This window comes from Varroa destructor, unplaced genomic scaffold (assembly GCF_002443255.2).
Source record: "Varroa destructor unplaced genomic scaffold, Vdes_3.0 BEIS01000006.1, whole genome shotgun sequence".
NCBI classification, from domain to species: Eukaryota; Metazoa; Arthropoda; class Arachnida; order Mesostigmata; family Varroidae; genus Varroa; species Varroa destructor.
Window position 1 is genome coordinate 23,547,699 of NW_019211459.1, and position 22,345 is coordinate 23,570,043.

At 48.6% G+C, this 22,345-nt stretch overlaps 1 protein-coding gene across 2 annotated transcripts in view; it reads left to right on the forward strand.

Annotated features, from left to right (window-relative positions):
• Nucleotides 1–22,345, forward strand: part of zfh1 (Zn finger homeodomain 1) — a 480,048-nt gene that overhangs the window by 451,030 nt on the left and 6,673 nt on the right. For both annotated transcript variants that reach the window (XM_022810531.2, XM_086993268.1), the window contains 4 exons: nt 17,626–18,206; nt 20,162–21,116; nt 21,299–21,778; nt 22,105–22,267. In XM_022810531.2, the coding sequence (XP_022666266.2) occupies nt 17,626–18,206; nt 20,162–21,116; nt 21,299–21,778; nt 22,105–22,267 (2,179 nt within the window). The remainder of the gene's footprint in view (nt 1–17,625; nt 18,207–20,161; nt 21,117–21,298; nt 21,779–22,104; nt 22,268–22,345) is intronic.

A 22,345-nucleotide genomic window follows, 5' to 3' on the forward strand; every position in this document is an offset into this window, starting at 1 on the left:
GTTACGTCAAGTGTAATCTCTCCGAGCTCACAACAAGAGATGGGGCTGGCAGTGATCGATTCGATAGGGTTTTCGCGTTCTGCCCTTAAGTGGCTTTACCGCAGCTGTTGCAGTGGCTGTGCCACTCCTCTGGACGCTGATGTTACTGAAGGGAACGTAAGGAAGCTCAGTCTGTTAATTCAGTTAGCCTATTTGTCTCCAAGTTTAGAAGACCGATCAACTGACTCTCAACAGCAGTGACTAGTACTAACGCCAATAACAACGACAACGCTAAGGTCCTACGCAACGGTCTGAAATGAAATAATGGTGGTCCCTCCCTTATTTTTCACTTTACTCCACAATGTCGACGAGCGGATACGAGTGCGATGCAGAGTTCATTGCTGAGCGGCTGCTGCGGCCTCATGGTCTCGTGTGCGTGACGCAGCTTGTCAGTCTGATAAAGTAACAAACCACTAGCACCGTCCGACGAGTTCAGTTTGACAACAGCAGCGATGGCGACGGCGAGAGCGGCAGCAGTAACAGCAAACGTCAGAATCAGAAACAGTGCTCAATACGGCAGCGGCAGCTTTTTCCTTCCTGTCTCACTGGCGTAGAGAGGCACACTCTCGGTTCTCTGTTCATTCTGCGTAGAATTCACCTATCCCGTCCTCCACATCGTGTTTAGCGTTTATTACCTCCAATAAAGGCGCGCCTCTCGGGGACATCGGTGACGGCCGTTCCTCCAGAGTCACGGCGACGAAGGTGCTTACAGCCATAGTACTGCCGAATGGCAAAACTAGCGGCGGCATTTCCGCACATTTCAAAAGAACGATTGCAGGCTCATACGCAGACACACATGCGGTCACATCGTCATGTAGACATACGTCAAGAGTACGTGCACACTCGCCCATAACTTGCTATCTGCGAGTTACGTTCAACGCTGGCCTCTCGCTACTGGGACTAATAATGGACATCATGGTGGACGAGTGCTCTGGAATCGCCGTTACTGCTGCTGATACTTTTGTTCCTTTTCGGTCGACTCTTCCTTTCGACATCTCAAACGCCCGTGTGCTGCTTTTGCGTCCCGAATCATCCAGATCGGCTATAGAATAGTCGGTACTGCCACGCTGTGTGGCCCCGAATGGAACCGAATGGCCACTGAACCGACACGGTCGAACGCTTTACCAATATCGACAAAACCCGCAGGTCGATTCTTTTGTCGCCTTCTCGTGGCTACCGATAACGCGATGATCGTAGCCAATGCACTGGTATTGCCAGTGCACTTGCTCTAGATCAGGTCCACCGTACCATCCAGCCTAGTTCAATCCAAGAGCACACTTGTTTCGTACGACTAAGCAATTCCTAAAACAGCAAGAGTAGCAGCAGTAGGGGCAGCTCAAATCATTGACATCGCCAGATCGTTGCCAGAGGTTGATGTCGGTAGTGATGGCTACAAAACGGCGCCATAATCTGGTCTCATCGCGACATGCGGGGGAATCAGCACCGCATAACGGCTTAGATAGGGGGATGTCTGATGGAGGAACGTCTACCCCCGGAGCTTAGACAACACACGACAATAAGAGAAATGGTGGGGAAATAATCTCTTATCTATCGTCTAATAAGTTTTTAGAGATCGGTGGAATCGCTGCTGTTGACCGGCAATTATGATTGACGACGATTACATGACTCCCACAGACCTGACTCCCTAGGCGGTGTTTCGCTGCCCCCCGGTCATACCATCACGATTACTAGTGTTAGTGCATGCATCTGGTTGCGACGTCGACGGTCCACCGTCTGTGATTACCATATTCGCTTGGAACTCTTCGGCTTCGTACCTTGTTCCTCTTACTTTGCAGGTGACTTCACCGCTATGATGCTGCCTCGTGTGCTCTGTCTCAATGATCGCGGTTGTTTTATGCTTGAGTTAAGTATCCCCGAGCTGGTAGTGTGGACCTTGCTGATCGGGCATGTCCAGTTATCCAATATGGAGGCGAGTGGACCGCGTTAGCGTACTGTTCGAGTGTGCTTGTCTCACTATCAGCCTATAAGCACCGGCATGTTCAATGCTGTGAGTCTTTGGGTGTGGTGGACCTGTCTAACAGCGATGTAGCGGCGTATTACTGCTCGTCTGATCCAATGACTGCTGACTCTCTCGGCCACTCGTCACTGTTCTCTGGCAGGTTTCCATCGTTTTTTCTCACTTACTCTCATTTTGTTCGAATCGTAGTTGTTCATTCACTTAAGTCCAAGCTGTCGCTGGTGCTCGCCTAACACTGACGCTGCCACCCGTGTCTCATGGGGATGGCTCACCCTCACGCAAAGTGGTCATAGTCTCCCGTGGCCGTTCGATGGCACATTCATCCGCGACGAGTTTGTCGCTTGCGTTTGATTTCGACGTGCGACAAGAGAGCGATCGGCACAAACGTAGACTGTCCCGTGACTCTTCGCGTGTCGTTGCTCGAACTGTCACTCTACCGAACTGATGCCGCCCGCCACTGCGGCCAGTACTGCTCATTTAGAATAACGTACCCATACAAACGATGCTAATACGATGCGGCCTCATGCGGCGGGTTAAGTTGACTTGGTTGGGTCGGGCCAGTGCCGCCGGGCCAAGTATTAGAGGCGATCTGAATGGCGTGCAACGTAGCGTACTTGACGTCGATTTGCCTGCCGCCAGATCGGAGCAGGCTGGCGTGGAACGATGCCAAGGCAAAAGTAGCCCGTCAAATATTGTTCTGTGGAGAATTCAGGCCGTCGTCGTCACCGCTTGTTGCTGCCTACGCTGCACTTCTCGCCTGTGGCTTTAGATTGTTTCCGAGAGCTGATTGATCGAGCTTTCGCTTTTTTTCTGCCACTGCCTTTTGCAGTCAAGCTTTTATTAACGCTCACAGTAGACGTAGTTGTAGTAAACTGTTTAGGCGCTAATTTCGCCAGCTGTTGGGAAGCAGATCGATAGTCGACCGGTGGCGACGAGGATGTCGCGGCACCGTGGCAGTGCCACGCTCTTGGATTCCCAGTTCTTACTACTTCAACAGTCGTTTTGCTTTGACAGCTGCTGGTACTGCTCTTAGGCAAGCAAAAGGGAGGCCACCAACGTCAGGTGCCTCCCGTATGACGCGTGAATCGAGCACTTCGCTGGTGAGTTGGTCAATATACAGACACACAGACTGGCCGAGCGATAACGCATTGCGCCTATCTCGATTAATCGATATTCGAGCTGCGTTGCGCTATAATGAATGGGTGTAAGGAACAGTTATAATATAAACAGCGAAAACAACTACAAAAACAAGTCCTCGCTTTCGTATGTTTAATAACGTCTGCTATCTGTGTTGATGCAGTAACATATTTCGATGCAACGTTCTCCGCAAGCACTCCAGACACTGTTCCGTATGATGATATGGCAAATGTGATAGCTAGGAACAACTTTTTTCTTTTTACCGGTACAGCGGTTAGCAACGTAATGTCGCTTCCGCGTTTCTCAATTGACGCTCAGTTGAAACGCGTCATCAGCGTCTTCAATACACTAGCTAATATCATCTCTACGCCGGTGAATTGCTCCATAGAACGATACGCGTCATTCGTAGATAGTCAATCAGTATAACCATTGATTACGGTGGCCTATAGCGTAACACTGATAGTTAACAGGTTTGTGACGGAACAAGCGAGCTGGGTCATCGCCAGAGAGTGCCTATGAGTTCTTGCTATGTGTGCTCCTTTTTTGTCAGTCTGCCGCTGTTACTGCTTTGCTGGTGAAAAATTTAGGGTAAGGCCTAAATTGAACAAAAGGTAGGACACATCGTTGTTAATTGCCTAGCAAGCGAGACCAAAGCCTGATGTGGTTGGTTCCTGCTTTCGGACATGCGTTCCTGGGTTTTACAGCACCGGGACAGACCTTAGGCGGCCACTGTTGGCGTCAGCGCCGGCGGTCGCAGCAGGCTGGAGACGAAGTCAATGGGGATAACGACGAGGAAACAACGCGGTGGGCACAGGAAACAAGGAAACGAGATGCCCCCAGATGGGCGGGCTACTTGCGGAAGACCGAACAGCGGCTGCAGCAGCAGCGAAAAAGACCGGGACCGGACATCCCGGACCTGACGTGCTCGGCTGCAAGAGGCAGGGGCCCAGGAGCCAGGAGGAGGCAGGAGTTCAGGAGTCGAGGAGCCGCCCCGGTGGTGTGTGGCAGCGGCCTGGTAGTGGATGATGATGGCGATAGCTGTTTTTACGTGGCCGACTAACGGAGCGAACTAGTGAGCTACCGACTAGCCGACGGTTCGAGAGACCGTCGACAGCAGTAGGCGCCAGCTACCCATCGCACACAGGCTAAAACAGACTTCTCGCTTTCAGGTCCTATCCCTAGAATTCTCCCACAGAAATACCCCTAAATGTGCCCCCAGTCAACCCCCTTGGAGGCCCTCTTGAAGTTGGCCAAAGCTTCAGCCTAGAACTCAACAAGCCCACACATGGGATATCCTGTCATACTTCTTACCCGCCATTGCTGCTGTTTCTGCCTTCCCCCTAGCTTCAAAGTTGGGCCTTGAGCGTGACTCTTGCCTCCGGCTTCCTGCCCGCCCCGACGCCAAAGCACTGTTCTGTTTCTCTTCCCGAATTTCTCTGTTTCTATCCTAATCTCTTACCCTGTCTCACTCTCTGAACGTCTGACGTGCCTTGGCTTACGTTGCTTTGCTCTCTTGGACCGCTTTTTGTGTCTGGCGCTACCGTTATCCCACCGCCGACGTGGTGCTAACGGGGCGGCGTAGGCGGTAGCAGCAGCAGCAGCAGCAGCAGCACGAGCCTCCCCGTCGTCCCGTAATATGCGACGTTACACTAGCGTAGAAAGTAAAACGTAGTATGTAACACATAGGACAGGGCAGAACGACGGCAGTAGTGGCGGTGGCAACAGCGGCAGTGGCACTATACGTAAGCGACGCATGAGAAGGCACTAAGCGGCCCAACGGCTGGTAGAGGCCGGTGGTCGGAGGCGGCAGCAGCCGCCACGCTTGAGGTTGAGGCGCATGCGCAAGGGCCCGGGGCCTTACCGAACACCGTGAGGCCTCCATTCATTCGATAGAGAGAAATGTCGAGCGGGGTAACGGGAACCGTGGAGTACGGCTAAGGCCACGACTGAAAGAGCCAAGAGCTCAGGCCGAGCAGGCCGCAAAGAAGGAAGGTCCGCCTCCGAGGCCCCACCTCCCACCTCTTCGAGGCGCGAGAGAGGGGCCACGGATAGGCTCGTCGTCGTCCGGGCTCGCCGTCGTTCGAGAAACCTTCACCGGGCCAAGCGCTTAGGCAGCGAGGAGGAAGGCACGAAGCGGTGCGGGCCGCCATCGCCAGGGCCTAAACAGGAGGGCCTATTTTCCCAGCCACTCGAACGGTAGCTGCTTAGCAGCAGGCTAGCTGCAACCGAGTGCGGCCTAAAGCCTGCTGCCTGGCTAAGGCAAGCCGAACTACCGCTACCATCGGCATAAGCGTGGCGCCATGCGCACTAATGCTAACGCCAGGTCCATAGCCAGATCCCAGGTCCCACCACCTTGGGCGGCACCTTTGCGAACACCGCCGCTACCTTCTTCTACCTATGACTTTGGACCCTCCCAAAGCCATGATACATAAGTGAGCTGTGCGGGCCTCTGCCCTCTAGACGACTCTGCGGCCAGGAACTATCGCGAAGGTTCGCTTTGCAGAGCCATGTACAGAGTTAGAATAGACACCCTGCCCAATGCAGTGGGCTATTACGATTAAGCGCCGCAGCTTTTAGGTCCTCTACCTGTGGTAAGCCGTTGGCAGTTGCTCATCAGGCTAACGACACCGACCTGCAATGTTTTTTTAGCGTACATGTCACATACATATACATATATAGCAGTGGCAGGCCGACAACTCTACAGTCGTTAAATATCGCAGCGACAGCGTGAGCCACGGTCTCCGTTGTTTCCTTGACTACCTCGATTTGCACGGCTTTCCGTCCCGCTTTCATTGATCTGCTCTGCTCATTTTGGGGACTCTTTACTTGCCGCAGTATTCGGAAAGCTATCAACTCTGCCCTATCTATCTGTTTCTCCCACTATCACAATGGCCTGGGTCTTTTTTTAAATCGTTTGCCACTTCCACTCGCCTGGAAACCACATCCCTGTTAACAGCCATCAGTAACACTGGTTTCGGCAGCGGCCGCTGCCGCGGGAAATACAATAATAACGACAGCAGGAACGCCATCATGCGGCCGCATCGGTCGACAGCGGCGATGCTGGGCGAGTGACGATGGTGGCTAGAACGAGCATCGCGTACAACGGGAAATAGAGTCTGGTCACGAGTTGAACACAATGGCGGGTTCGCATCACCTGGAGTCGGTAACGGCAGAGCTGATCTTAGCTAGAATATTTAAAACAGACAAAGTTTTTGAAGATGATGAAGTAAAGCAGATATCTTGAAACGTCGATTGCGTGCGTAGTTAGTTGTGGTTAAGTCCAGGGAAAATGGCCGGCAAGCAGAATGCGATAGATGTGAGCGGTTACTGTCTGAACCTGAAATTCTGTGAATGCTTCAATGAAAAAAAAAAACGTAACGACAGAATAGAACAGATTCATATCTCTTTCCATCTGTGTCAATTTGAATTTGTTCCTTCGATTTCTGTATCGCTTGATGGTAAGCGTTCCATTCGCGGTGTGTGCGTTTTCGGCACAAGCTCTTCTACCGTACACCCATCACCGCTGTCGCCAGTCTGCCAAGAGGTCTCGAGCGCCGGTCATCATCGACAGCCATCGCGTCATAAATAGTTACGATAGACACTGACGGTGAAGATCGGAGGACGGAATATCCGAGCGTGCATAGCGGCCCGGCAGAGAGCCGCGGTTGCGCAATATTCTTGCAACGATGCAGCTGTGCAACGCTTTGAACGCACTCCTTGCTACAATGCAATTTGTTCAGTGACGCTTAAGGCAGTAGAGGTAGCAGTGGAGGTGGCTGCGACGACACGGCGACTTCGAAGCGTCAGCTACATCACAGCAGATATCATGGGAAGAAAGAACAGGGAGGTGATTTTCACACAAAGAACGCGGTAAACGTTTCCTGACTGACTGGCTGGCCAGCCGGCGCGACGCCTGCTCGCGTCGCGGGCGCGCTATCGATGGATCTTCTACCTGCTGCCGCTCGGTTGTCCTCAATGCAGTCGGCTCCTCTTTGACCGCTGCCTTCATAGCTGATGGTGCTGCTGTTACTACTTACAGTCGCTGATGATCGCCGGTGCTGCTGGAGACGCATTGTACACATAGTGTGGATTACATTACCTATAATGAACGTCTACATCGTAGTAGCCTGTGATGGCGTAACAACAGTTGCAGCTCAGTTGGTAACAGAGGCGAGAGTAAGTAAACACAATGGGCTAGAACAAGAGCGAAATGGGTTTCCTATAAGACTATGGGATATGAGGTCCGCAACAGCAATTGAGTGGAGGTTTGCGAGGGGTTTTGCAGCCGAAACTAGCTTGCGTAATTAGTAATGATGCTGAACGCAGTAAAACATCGCAATGGTCGTGCGATGCACGATTCGGTGTCGAGCTGGTACCGTCTAAAGGATATCACCTCTGTTATGATTTGACCCTCCTTCTTCGTCCTCGTCTTATGTTACAGTATTGGTAAAGTAGGCCTGATTGCTATTTTCCAGCTCGATCCTTGATTTTGTTTCATGCATTCGCTCGATCGCTCGTTTGCGTTCTTTCTAACCTGTGACTCTTCCTGGATAGCAAGCGGCGAGACGCGGACCCGGCGACCCGCTTTGGCGGTCCAGGCAGGTTGGCATTGTTTACGGCAGCCGTGTCACATCGTGAGGCTGTTGCCGCTGCTGCTGCTATTTCTAGCATTTTTGCTGGTGTTGCCGCTGCTTGCTTTCTATGCATATCTCCACAGCGGTGGATGGCGGAGAGATATACGGTTATGCGTGAGACAGAAAGCGTCGGCTCTCGTTGATACTGCTGGTACTCCCCCCGCCGCCACCGCTGTGTCATAGTTGTGCTCCAACGTGACGGCGCACAGATCAAAACGTATGTCACGGATGGACATGCTACACGATGCGACGCAATGCGCTAGAAAGAACGATACAAAACGGTAGTGTTACACGAAACTGAAACCTTTGTCGAAATCGAGAGTCCACTTTAACGTTGGTCACTCGCTTGGTCGGTCGGTCGCTCGCTCTCCCGCCAGCTGACCTGAGCGTGTCCCGCTGCCGGCCATTGTTTGTTGCCAGCCGCTCTCCTCGTTACTAGCCAAACACCTAGAATCCAACGGAATCGACAATATTTGTGATTAAATCTGCAGCGGCAGCGGCAGTACAATAGCGATAACAATTAAAAAAAAAGTTATGACACCAGACGCCATGGGAATGCCACCTGAATAGCGGCATATGCATCAGAACAAAATAAGTACTCCGTTCTTTGTGCTCGAGCGGCCGGTGCCAGTATGTGGCCAGCCAGGTTAATTGCACCACGTGCGTATGGAGTACTCATGCACGCATCTATAGCGATCGCATCGAAAGATTTCTAGTCTAGTAAGAGAGTCCTTTTAGGACGAAACAAGTCTGGCCACTCTTTAATCTAATTTGTCGCCATATTGGCCTAAGCGGTAATCGAACGGTATTTGTGAATAGAATAAGTTCGTTTTGGCCGGCCTAAAATTTTGTGTAGACCTGTTTGTTTATTCGCTGCATAGGCTACACGTTAGCTCTTAGAATAAGCCTGCGGCAGGGATGAACTTGAGCTAATATAGACGGCTTGTCCTGACGACAATGATCTAAAACGATCTGTTGAAGGGGTTCTCCAACTAACAAGGAACTGTAAGTTTTAACAACATATGACCCTAAAGCTAGTTTGCTATTATCGGCTGAGTCACAAATGATTCATCATAACTAACATCTTGTTATGAGCCTTTCTCAACATGGCGTTTTTTCTAGAACGATTAAAAAACCATCTACACAAATATTTACGTTGGTCTTTGCTATCCACTCTCACTGGGCGTCTAGTTGACATTTCTCTTTTACGTGACCCTTGTAATAAGTCATCATCGGTTTACCTCATCATCGACTCGCTCACTATGGCGTGGCTTTGTCACCGCTCGATCCCACCTCCCCTCAATACGGCAGAGCGAGTCTTCGATCGTATCCGAGATCAGCTAACTCTTCCTGCCATAGCCTGCCAATAAATAGCCTTGCTCGATACAACAACAGACAATGAAAGCGTCAGCGAAATAATACCGTATCAAACGAGACCAGGGGGCATTCATTTTTCGATTGACCTCCATTGTCATTGCTGCTGCTGGCGACTCCGGCTGCTCGATCCAAGGGCCGGGTCCACAGAGTCAACTAGCCAGCCATCGACAATAGCGTATAGGGGCATTAAGCGAAAAAGAGAGCTTCGTGGAGGATTTGCACCGGGGCAACACGATAGACGCTCTGGAGGCGTTGGAGAGCTAAAGCACGACGCGGCGCGCTGGAAAGAGCGCGCACAGACTCTCTCTAGCGAGCGTAGTAACGCGACACCATCTTTGACGCCACTAATTTTTAGTGCCCAGTGGTTACATAGAGCTGAGAGGGACGAAACGAGAAAATCACACAGAAGGAAGGATTAGCAGGCAAAGTCAGCAAACGATATACCGGTCTGACCTGGTATGGCAACACGCGCTCACACATCACTATGGTAGTAACGGGAAACGCCGTAGGCAAACTAGCAACTCGTCAGATCTCTTAGAAGTATGGCTCGCTGTGCAGGACGACGGAGGAATGTCGCCAGGAATCAGAGAAAAGAGACGTATGTAATCAGACGGAGAACTACGAAAGGATACAATTAGAGATCAGACAAATGGTGTCGGGGTCGGTGCTGTTGATAGCTCTGATCATGTTGCAAAGATCCGAAACTATAGAGGAGATGGTCGGGAAAATGCGGAGATGCCAAATGGGGCCTGCGTGGGCACCTTAAATAAGTCAACTACATAGAAGAAACAGACAGGTTTTCGTCTTTGTGTTATTGTCAATGCTATCAAACACATTCAATGCTTCCAAACGTTGAGCACAGCATGTACGCGTAGAGTTGCCCGAGGGAGCAGTCATGCACACTATCCTAAGCGAAATTTGTCCTTGGGATGATGTAGTGGTAACTTGTTTGCCTATGAAACTCGAGGACAGGCACGAAATCGGGCGTAAACAACGGGTACATGGTGCGTTTTATGCTGGGAGGACCCGCCAGTCACCTGAAGCAATGCCTAACTAGGACGGACGTAAAACTTTAACTATATACGTATTTATCCTGAACAGACAGACAGTAAATAATGTTGTTATGTTGTTTCAATGGTCAATGCATACGTTGTCTACTTTATTTCATTGGACTTGGACAAGGTATATGTGTGTACTTAATGAATTTCAATGATTTGTTTCCTGTTTCTTCTGCCAACTTCTGAAACCTGAGGCTAAGGTCCGGAGCAATATCACTTGAGCGGACCTCTCTATTGTTGCTGGCGGAGGCCGATCGAGTTAGCCTTGGCCATTTCTTTCGTTTACATGACATGGCTCTCATTATTCAGCTGCTTCCGATCGCGCGGAGACTCGGCTGTCCATGGCCGGCTAGAGTCAGTGTGAAGTTCACATTGTTGTATTTATCACAACAAAATATCTTAGTTCGTTTTGTGTGTGTGTGTGTGTGTGTGTGTGTGTGTGTGTCTGTGGGTGTGTGGGTGTGTGTTTTCATTTAGATTATTGCCACTGCTGTTGTCAGCGTCGTAAGAGATCAGGCCGATTGTCTTCGAAACGCTTTTACCCGCTTTGTAATCCTTCGGTATTGACATAAATCAATGGACGGCCATTTGCTGGACTACCTTTTCCACGTCGAGGAATGTAAAACATATCGTCTGACCGTTGTTATCGTAGCCGTTGCATCACACAAAAGCTCGCCTTGATAACACGTCGCGTTCAGCGCGGTAGTTTAACAACAACAACAGCTGCAGTTTCATTGCCACGAAAGGACCTAGGCAACGCTAGCAATACAGCCTTTTACTAAGTAAATAGGAAAACGAACGACTTGCTGATACATATACCTATGTAGCTTAACAGAACTAAACGCGTTTAGATCTGGCTTGTCATAAGAGTTTTCAACGAATTTTCACCATATGGCGAAAGCTGGTATTTAAGGCCGGGCACACAATAGTAACTTCTCTGGTGCTCATAGACGAGCGCGCCTTTAAACGATAAGCGGATGACACTGAAGTCTAAAGGGGCAATCTATGAGAGGTTACGTACCTCTCATGGGTCGAAGGTCACGAACATAAACGTTCTTTAAGATTAAATGTTTTAAAAGTTTCTACTGCGAATTATGCTAGATGCCCCTTTGAGCTCAACGAGACCTTACAATTGATTCGCTAAAGCTCAAGTGTTCATTGTTGCGGCGATCTTAGGCATACGGTTCTACTCGAAACGCGAATGCTTTCTAACCGGGAACAAGAAGAAAAATGAAAGACGACATATTCAAAATTAAAGCCATTTGTAGTAGCAACAAATGGGTTATAGTGTAGTATCTCGATCTGTATCCCACCGAACAAGGCGGCAACGTATCCTTGCCTTAACTAAACGCAGCCATCTTGTCGGTTGTTTTAGGTTCACCTGCTAGCTACTCTGAATAACGTCATCGTTGTCTGCTCTTCCCCCCCCTGGTGTTCAGTTCGAGTCTGACAGATACCATCGCTGTTCAGAATGCCCTCAGAATCATCAGTTGCGCCTTTAAATATACTAGTTTGTACGCTTCTTCCATAACCGGTTTTGCCAGCTCTAAACGGCATCGGCCGTTTCGGTTTACGAACCCCGATATGAGGCGAAGAGACGCTGATCCCAACGTTTCCTCTGAACGTGCGTTTGTCCAAAGCGAGAGTGAATTTCCGCTCGCGGACGTCTCTCGAGTAAAAGAGACGCTTGTTACGCACGAGTTGGTCGAGTTTCGCATTGTGGCATTACTAATTTAATCGCTGCGTTCTATACTTAGCTTCCGGTCCGGTGGCAGTACGAGTTTGGCACGTGTGCACATGCCGTAGACTAAGAGAGATCAACGAATTCGCTCTGACGTAGTTGCTAACACCGGATGCTGGCCAAACCGGCATAGGCTCCGCTGGCAAAGGGTTTGTGCACGGTGAAACTTTCTCGCTAAACTAAAGGCATACAAGTACAACAAACATTCAAACATATGTTTGTCGAAAACGGCCAACATGAAAAGGAAAAACAAATACGTGGATTGTAAGAACAGGGAACGGTCGAGCAATAATTTTAGCTTGATATCAAAAAAAAAAAAAAATTAAAGACCACATTAGAATTGTTTGCGTTTCAGTTAGAATTTTGTCCTTTGAAATTTTCCGCATTTGATTTGTGTTCGTTCTATAGTATATCTCTTTGTCGTCTGCTATCTACGGAAGCATTCGAAACCCTATTATATATATTATATAAAAAAAAAAAACTGCCACACCCAAAGAACTTCTAGTTTTTCTTCAGTCATCAGATTTCCACCTACGTACGCGCCTCGCCTTTGATTAACGTAACGTAGCTAACTGGTTGGGTTTGAATATGTCGCTAGGCAAAACATGTGATACAGGCCACACCGGGCTTGAAGACAATTAGCTACCGGGCGCAGGTCGTTTCGTCTACTGGCATCCTCGTATCGATATGTAAAATGTGCACATTTGGTCGCTGGTGATGCCGGTCGGTGCAATGCTAGCTTCGCAATTTACACATATGGCGATTAAAACCGCACGCATAGATGGACAAGGAGAGTACTTGTGCCTAATCGATGCGCGGGTCGAGAATTTCATGTTGCCGGATCAAAGAAAACCTTTGCCGACTACCCGCAACACTTCAATGCCTCAAAGAAAAACATGTTTTACAGGAAGAAGAACAGGAGTTAGATTTTGTTTTACTTACGGGCCGGGCAGTACCAGCTGTCCGGCCATTGCGAACAATGAACTCCGCAAGTCGTCATTAAAATACGCGGAAAACACATGGAAATCAGATGCGAAAGCCGGATTATTGTCTGAAGCTTTGTCAGATTGTGCTCCTCGACCCTTTTGAGAGATTGCTCTTACTTTTGGCTGGTTCGCGAACTCCACGGTAGCAGCTCGGACGTCCACAAGGTGACAAGGTTCACCTGCTGAAAATGGCACGAGCACCTATAGCCTAGATTACTTAGATCTCAGGATATTCAAGGTGTTATCGTCATAGGCCGTCACATGACCGGCGGACCTTTCGTTTATTCAGAAACGACCGAATCCGTTCTATTGATTGCACCGTCGCTAACGAGAGTGAATCTGAATTGTTCCTTCTCTCCTTTTTTTCGGAAGATATTGGTCTGGCTCTTCGTTCCATACGAAACGTAATTCTCATGAGCTATATTGTAATCGGAAATAAACATAGCCAATTAGCAATTAGTTGTCGTCACAGTAGTTCCAACGTATTTTTACTAAGATAGGCAGTTTTTCATCAACCTACGAATGCTCAGGCGGGAAGAACAACATCAATAAGACGCAGTGAAAGGAGCTTTTAGAAACTCTAGCCCATTGTCTGTTTGGCCGATGCGGACCGAGGCCGAACACCTATGGTTACGCCATGGTTGGCAACACAATCTTTGCCGTCCTGTGTAGGCCTTTTCTGTCTTTCTTTCAGCTTGTTGCCGTTGTCTGAGCAATCTTTCGTACGGATTGCGTCGTTCGGACCATATCTCGCAGCCTCGACCTAAGGCCAACCCCTGCTCCCTTCCCCCTCCCCTCCCCCCCCCGCGCTCAGTCACTAGGAGGCGTGGGTCCCACCTTAGCGATGCTGGGTCGGATTTCCGGCTAAAAGTTTGAATTTAGCCGAAGAAATATAACACACTCGGCCCACAATCGCAAGGCATGCGATAAACACGATATAAAAGTGCAACAGTAAAGCCCCTAACGACAGCAGAAAGCTTTTTCTGTTTTTTTTTTTTATGTCTGGATGAATAGCTGTTAGAATTGGGCGTAAGAGGGCTGGTGGCAGATGTTATAATTTATAAGTAACCAGATAAGAGTAATGTCAACCTTTTATCGATTCTTGCCAAGAGATCGATAGAAAAAAATCTAAATGTCTAAAATGTATGTGCATATATGTACGCTGCAAACGTGCCTACATGATAGATATTAGTAATTTTTCAATTGTTGTTAGTAGTTTAGGGAAAAAACAAGTATACAGTAACTTAATGAGCATTTGTAATGAATAAACATGAGATTTTAGCTTTCAGAATCGCTCTATTTGATACGAATATAGATTAATTAAAGTGTTCTGATAAACACATTATCACTTATCTGATGATGATGATGATCGTATCGTTTGCAAATCGTGGGCTTTGTAAGCAGTGAGGAAATTGAGCTTGAAATCTTCATTCGTTGCGGTGATGAACTGCGGTGCTTGTTATGACTCTGAGGTCGTCGTTCTCGTGAAGTTTCCCAGTACAGGTCGCAGTGCGATGAAGTAGCGTGTGTTATCATGCAATAGATCTAAGTCGATTCGTAACCTATTTGGTATCCGGATAACCCCTACTGCATCTCCAATTCGAGGTCGAAACTGTTAGCGCTTACAAAGCGTCCCTTACGACCTTTCTGTATTCACGGAAGCGCAATGACATTATCAATTATGTCTGTGTGTGGTACTCAATTCGTCTGGCTCGCGAATGAGGCTAATATCACCACCGCAAAGTCTATCTTGAAATCGAATTGTTTCGGATCGGAACTATCCCGGTGGTCCGCCTAACACAGGTCTAATTACCTTGAGGTCGGCTCTCTTCGCACCCTACGGGGATTATTGGGCACACCTTAGTACCTAGCAACAACGAGATTAGAGAGAAGGTAACGCGCTATTGTCCTCTCAACTGTCCTATTGCACATGTTAACTATATTATGGTCAAGGTTGAGCCGAATTCAACTAGACTAACTGGCAAGTCCATCGTTTAGTTCAGCATGTAGATTTTTCGATGTCGGCTCCGATCTAAGAAGTAAAAGTGTGTGTTTGCTATTTTGCGTGCTTGTACATTCTGCTTATGGCGTTGACCTTATCTGAGTCTCCTTCCTATTGATAACTCTTCCTCCATTGACAGTTGCTCTCTGAACTTATCTATCTGTTGCTCTCAGCGAATTCTTCACCTCGTTAAGATCAGTACCGAATTTCGTCGACGACTCATTGCCGAGCCATATAAGAGAGCTACATTGCATTTGTGCTCCAAATCTGCCCCCCGTGATGCTAGAGTCCAGAACTCGTTCAAGAGATCGCGCCCAGCCCAGCGTCAGACACCCCTATCTGCGAACGGCTCGCCACAAATAACCATATGTGACCTGTGACTGATGAGCGACCTGAAGTGAGCGGTATCACATTGAACCACTGATGAGGTACACCGGGTGCCGCCGTCCCACCGCCCTGTGTTGTTTTGATTCATGTACTTGTTCATAGGGAAATCGTAGCGATCAATTTAGCGAGCGATTGTGGCGGCGCCGACGACGACAATGCTTCCGGAGTACAAACGAAATGACGCCGAACAAAAAGCCCATGTCACTGCGCCACTATGTGGTGAGAGCGTTCTCGTACAGGGAAGGCACAGACAGTTACTTGCCCGCTGTAACACCCACCGTTCATGCCGTGCTGCATAAGAAGCCAGTATACATCTAAACGGCTTCCAGTATCAACGGCACCTCAGGAAAGTCGGATGCCAAGTTTGGCTAGTCAGGGAACAAGAAAGCTTTTAAAAGGCGTCGTGCCTCTTGACAGTGCCTCCAATCCTGTATGATAGATATATTCTACTATACAATTCGTTAGTGATATGTAGATGCCAACAACACGTGAGGGTTATTGTGTTGTCATAGTCATTACATTTGTGTAAATGTGCGTTCGAGCGTGAGTGAGAGACATGTCGGAGTCGTCCGTAAAGAAAAGCCGGTGACCTTCAGCAACTATAGCAGAATTTCGGAGACAATCACAGGCGGTGCCAGCAGAAATAACGATATCATCAATTGTCTAGCTATTTGCAGTGTGGCAATCCATTTATTGTGTAGACGGCGTCACAGGGATTTAGATCCGCACGAGCGAAATCAAACTGACTGGAATCGTTTATGCTACCTTTGCAAACTTTATCAAAATGGTGATTTACGTAGCAGCCCTTTGTCCTTTTATTGGTGCGTTGTTCTCTAACTTCTAAAACGGGCTCAAACGCATGAGAGCGCGTATCGACTTGATCAGGACACCGATGCGCGTATCGATCCTATCCTTAACGAACGTTGCTGTACGGTAGTACGGTAGACCTGGTCCTTTTGCGGCTTTTCTCTATGAGAAATTCTGCGGCTATGTTAATCTCATCTCAGTAGTTTTTTGGCTGCTCAGTTATTAGGGTCCATGAAGACCTTCTCCTGCTTGATTCTCTGGCTATATTCTGAATTAAACGCAATGAAGAGATGATCGATAGAATCGGTTTGGGTTTCAAAAGCGGGTCTGTTTGGATCTATTTGTCTTGTATTGTATTGTTGTCCTTCATTATCCCTTATTGTCAAGTAGTGTGCGTGTTTGTCGTCGCCGTTATTGTCGTCATGTTAATTTGTGTCGTATACGCATTTCGTTTGAACTGTTTTTCCACCTTCTTCGTGCGACGCGTAACGACGAACGGTGTACGGCGGCGTTCGTTCGGCCAATCAGATTTGATCGAATCACATTTTGCTAAGATCCGGAAGAACCTGAACGGACGGCCTTTGTTGGGTTAACAGAGACCAGAAACCGACGTCGTGTCGAGTTTCTAATGTTGTCGTAACAACGGAGCAGGACAGAGTGAGGGAACCGGTCAAGAACCAGGTCTTGTGTGCGGGATGTTTATTGCGGGGAGTGAGTGGTCTGACTGCTCTCCGCAATAAGCATTTAGCTGGTTTCTGCCGTGAGAAGATGAAAAGCACTAGCCATCAACGGTGCTTAAAGTCTATATATCCCTTCTGAGTCCGGTTAAAGTATATGTGCGATATGCATTGTATTGTGGAGCTGCCTCGTCAAACTTTTTGTCACTCTGCTGGGCCAGCGAACGGACCTTACCCGCGTCTTCTTGCTAGTTCAGACAGAGAACGGAGTTTAACTACGTCCGAGCGCAACCCTGTAAACCAGGACAAAAAAAAAGTGTTACGGAAAAATAAGAATATGAAAAAGATTCGTGGCGCTAGCAAACTGCACCGCTGCTTGTCGATTGTGTTCCTAGCTTTTGCATATTTTATAGAAAGGCCAAGCAGGAACTGGCTGGCCTACTTCGAATACTTTTAGCGTAAGCGAATAGGATCGGCCATTGCCTTGCCTAGTGTATATGATTCCAATCAATCGTTAGGCAGTCTCCCGATCGAATGTTGCGCTGTTGCTGTAAAGATAGCATTCGCTACGTTGGTACGGCAGGCTGAGACGATTTTATTTTTAGAAGATTATGCTTACTATTTGGCCAATTGCATTTCCTTTTTGCCCTCTAATCCATAGAAATCTTGTCTAAGTAATTGTTTTTAACTGCTTATACTTCTATATTTAATATAAAAAAAAAAAAAAAAAAAAAATGTTATGCAACCTTGGTTCATTATGAACTTCGACTGCTAACCATTTTTTTTCGTATTGCGATTTCAGCTCTCCAGAGCAGCCAGAAGGCTTGTTCGAGTGGCGCCATGCTCGGCGATCTTCTTCTACGCTGCAGTTACTGCGATCTGTCATTCAGTGGGGGCAACTCAGTGGCGAGCCTGCGTGACCATATCAAGTTTGCCCATCAGACTCTTGACAGCCTCGTCAACGGAAAAACCATTACGTCGAACGCTAACCTTCTCGCGCAGACGCCGTGTGGACTTTCGGGGCTGACCGGTCTCGGAAGTTTAACCGGACTCGAGCCCAGTTTCCAGTGCGGGAAGTGCAACGCCACATTCCTCAAACGTGACCATCTGGAGAAACACGAGTTGCTACATACATCCGGCAGCACCCTCGGCTCCACACTGGCTGGAAGGGGAGGCTCCGCTGACGAGAACTCAGCTCTCCGTCGATTCAAGTGCAACGAATGTCCGAAAGCATTCAAATTCAAACACCACCTTAAGGAGCACCTACGCATTCACTCGGGCGAGAAACCGTTTCTGTGCGGAAATTGCGGCAAGCGGTTTTCGCATTCTGGATCGTATTCTTCACATATGACAAGCAAAAAGTGTCTCGTCGTTAATCTCAAGGTGGGCATAATAAAGATCATCTATTCTACTTGTTCTAACCCATCTTTCCAAAAGACAACAACATACTAATAGCCCCTGGTGGCAAAACGTGCTGTGGATAGTATGTAAACATGTGGGCATGTCACGTAATGTAACGTGAGCCATTACGTTCTGGCACCCCACCATCGCAATATATAGCGATACTGGGTTTCTGAAAAAGTTATAGATTATATAGATATCAATGAATAATGGTGTAGCGAGAAGGCAAAGAATCGGGTCGTGAACCTATAAGCATGGCCCATTCCTCCACGAACCGACCGTTGATCGCCAGCAGAGTCCGCTCCAGCCGATTTCAATAGCTCTCGATTATATTGCCGAATGACGAAGTACTCCCTCCTATAGCCTAGTGCAGACGATACATATTGGATGCCATTATATGTATGAACGTATTGCAACTGAATGAAAATTGGTTGCATTGGTCCTCACATCGGGCAAACGTTATATAAGCCTGACTGTGCGTTAACGCCTAGTATCGCTAGTGGGCTTAGTCATGTTAATTCCTTCAAACTGAAGTCGCGCCAATTTAGAAGTGTTAACGGACCCCCTGTGAGCTTCGAATGAAAGTGGAAGGGGCGAAAGGGAGATCGATTCATCTCGAAACTTGAACATTTGATGATGATACACCAATGAGGCCGGGCATCGTCCTACATATTGTGTATTGCGCTGTCTCAATTCGTTCGCTCAATCAACTCAAAAGTTGTGCCCTTTCGTATAGCGATGCAAGTGATATATACGGGGGCGTCCTCGTCGTCAGAGGCAACTCATACGGAATTAGCACAGAGGCGCTCGTGTGTCGTAGCCACGAAGGCACTCACGGAAGCGTTGGGTCTGCGTGTGCTATGCGTCGTTCCATGATATACACGCATGTACTATCGTCGTGTATTTTGCTTAATACACCGGCACAACGGGCGAGATCGATCTCCGATGCCCAACAATCAGCCAGCGAAATGTGACGATGCAATACGCCTGTTTTATCGGATCAGAACGAAGTAGCACACTACGGACGAGGTCACCAGCCTTCCGCCGCCAGGCCTTACTATGACTTCCATGGCCGGCGGATGGTTGGCAGGCGTTTCGTTTAACGTGATCTCTACCCCCCCACGGTATGGCGTGGCGGAGTCTATGATTGCTTGAAATTAAAATCCAACCCAACTTTGACCCGATGGATGCAGCAATGACTTGAGCAAAGTTATATTAATAGTAGCAGGGGCTACTGCCGTGTCCGCCGTGGGTAAGGGGGCAAAATGATGTACCTCCATTTTGGGGCGTGTAGCACGACGGGGGTGGGGGCTGGAGGGAAGGGGGTTATTATCGGCCCATCATTAACACAAGTCACAATGGGGCCGGTCTCCGGTTCAGGGGGTAGATACCAATAGAGGATGCTTGATGTGAGCAACCGCCGCTTACTAAAGCCTCTCGTCGAATCATGGATGGTGAACGCACTCCACTCGATTGCTCACTGCCTGGCGCGCAGTGACATTCCCCCCCCCCGCCCCCCCATCTCCGTGTTCCTTCCTGACAAACCTCTTCCACTGTCGACGCCTGCGTACCGCTGTCCTCAGCTTATTGCCAGTCAGTTGACAAGCTGGTGCCAGTGCTAGTTGGTATTTGTTTGACTCGGAGGTGCTTGTAAACCTGCTCTCGTGGGGCAACCTTAAAAGCCGTTCTAGGTTTGTTTCCTAATCAAGACACTAGGCTAAAAAGCTGTATGCGCCGTTTTATTAGGCTTTCCCACGAGTCGACTTTAATAATAATCTAAAACCAAGGGCACAGATAGAATACTGTTCTTTTATCCAACGAAGTCGATGTATGCATCTGAGAATCATAGCGGCTAGATCTGGCGAAGTGACACGGAGCGCAGACTGTTCTCCTGCTTTAAATTAAAGACCGATGGATTTTTTCACGGATACTTTCAGGTACGTAAGGTCGACTTAAAACATCCAGCGCGGACACGCTCTCCCCGCAATGCGGGACCTCCGTCGGCAAGCCAGTCACAACAGTTTCGCCCAATTATTCCTAAGTTTGGCAGTTCCGCTCAAGAGTTATCTGGGTACCCTCTGACCGGCCACCAAAACTTTGAGCTAAGTGCTCGACCGCCATTTCTCTCTGCCGCTATGGCGGCTGTGGCTGGTAGCTATCCGTTCAGCATGCTCGGTCAGTTTAATCCCCTTACTGCGACACTTCCACACCTTCCACTGGCTGCTGCCGGCTTTCATGAAGTGGCCCACTTTCTGCAACAAAATCAGGGCCAGACGTCGCCCAGTGCGTTAGTGTCAGCTCCGGGAGTATCCAGTGAAACTAGCCCTATCAAAGACCCGGAATCTTCGGAAGAATCTCCTAAGCGACTAAAAACCGAGCTGAGTTCACCTGAGCCACCAGCAACCGTTCTCAAATGTACGAAGTGCTCCCAGATGATGTCCAATCAAATGGAGTTGTTTCAACATGAGCGGTTCATGTGCAAACAGGGCACTGACGTTAATCGGAACGTTCCCAGCGAAACCGAGACTCTAATGGAGACACGTATTAAAGACGAACCTGATATTTCATTGGTAGAAGACCTAAAACAAGAACAGACATGCCCGGACGGCTTGTCGGATGAAGCGTTGGAATTCTTGCACACAAAGCACCAGGTTGATCCATTCCCAAAGACTACGGAGATCGAACGTTTTGCCGATAAGCTGAAAGTTAACAAGGCGACCATCCAACGGTGGTTCGATGACACGAATAGAGAACTTGAATCAGCTGCAGATGAGAAACCTCTTGAAATTATTAATGACGATCGCCAGTCACAAGCATCGCACTCACACCCTTCCTCAACACCGGCTTCACCACGACACAGCAGTAGCCCTCATCTGGATGTGGAAACGTCCGGTGAGTTTCGAAATCGGGTATTTGAATTTAATAACACGTCCAGCCTATGTTGAACCTATGTTGTAACGGTTCCCATTTTAGAGTCTACGGTGGCGACTTTATTTAATACATGTCACCTAAAGGTGCCTAATTCATACGTGTTATCCAGTCAACGAACTAACTTGAAACCCCGTGCGTTTTAGATCCTGACCAGCCGTTGGACCTTTCGATGAAAAGCGGCAAGTCCATCTCATCGGACGGGAGCAGATCACCTTCGCCGTTCAAGTCCTTCGAAGCCAGTACATTACCAAAAAATCTGCTGGCGCTATCCGCGCTCAAGGTGCTCGAAGGAGATTCCGCGGACTACGCAAAGTTCCTAAATCGCGACGCCATCGTAGGCCTGCTGATGGGTCGTTCCCCTCAGCTTCCTGCAGACCTTGTAAGCGGGGTGCGCTCTGCGTCGGCGTCGAGCGATACTGAAATGTCGAGTCGAGAAGGTGGGAGCCCGTTTCACGCGGCACTCGGTTCGAAACGGCCACTCGTTTGGACGGATGAGGACGATGCCAAACGCCGTCGGACCAAGGACGACGAGTCGGCGACTGGTACGATTTACAACTGTGATCAATGCGACAAAGTGTTCAGCAAGCAAAGCTCATTAGCCCGCCACAAATACGAGCATTCTGGTGAGTCGTAGGACAGAAAAAAATGGTCGCCGGAAAATCTCGGGAGAAACTCTTCTTTAGAAATAAAAATGCAACACTAGTAAAAAAATCACACGTCTTGTATATATGTACCTATATGTGTAACAGAAAAAGCACGGCCTTTAAATCTTGCTTGATTTTGCGTTTATTATTTCACGTTAGTTTTTATAACCACCACGTACACAATGACGCACCTCGTAATTCACAGCCTTTCCCCATGCTTCGGGGTATGACTTTGTGATCGCACTTGCTAACCTCAAGCACGCCTTCCTTCATTTGAATTTTTGCACTCCTTGCACTTCTTTTAGGCCTGCGTCCGCACCAATGCGAAGTGTGCCCGAAGGCCTTTAAGCATAAGCACCACCTGACGGAGCACCGGCGGCTGCATTCGGGCGAGAAGCCCTTCCAATGCCTCAAGTGCCTCAAACGCTTCTCGCACAGCGGATCCTACTCACAGCATATGAACCATAGGTGTGCCGTTTGTCAAACCTATTTGCCGTCCTAGCCAAATTGAATGCGACATTATCGCGTCACATCTTGTGTGCATAA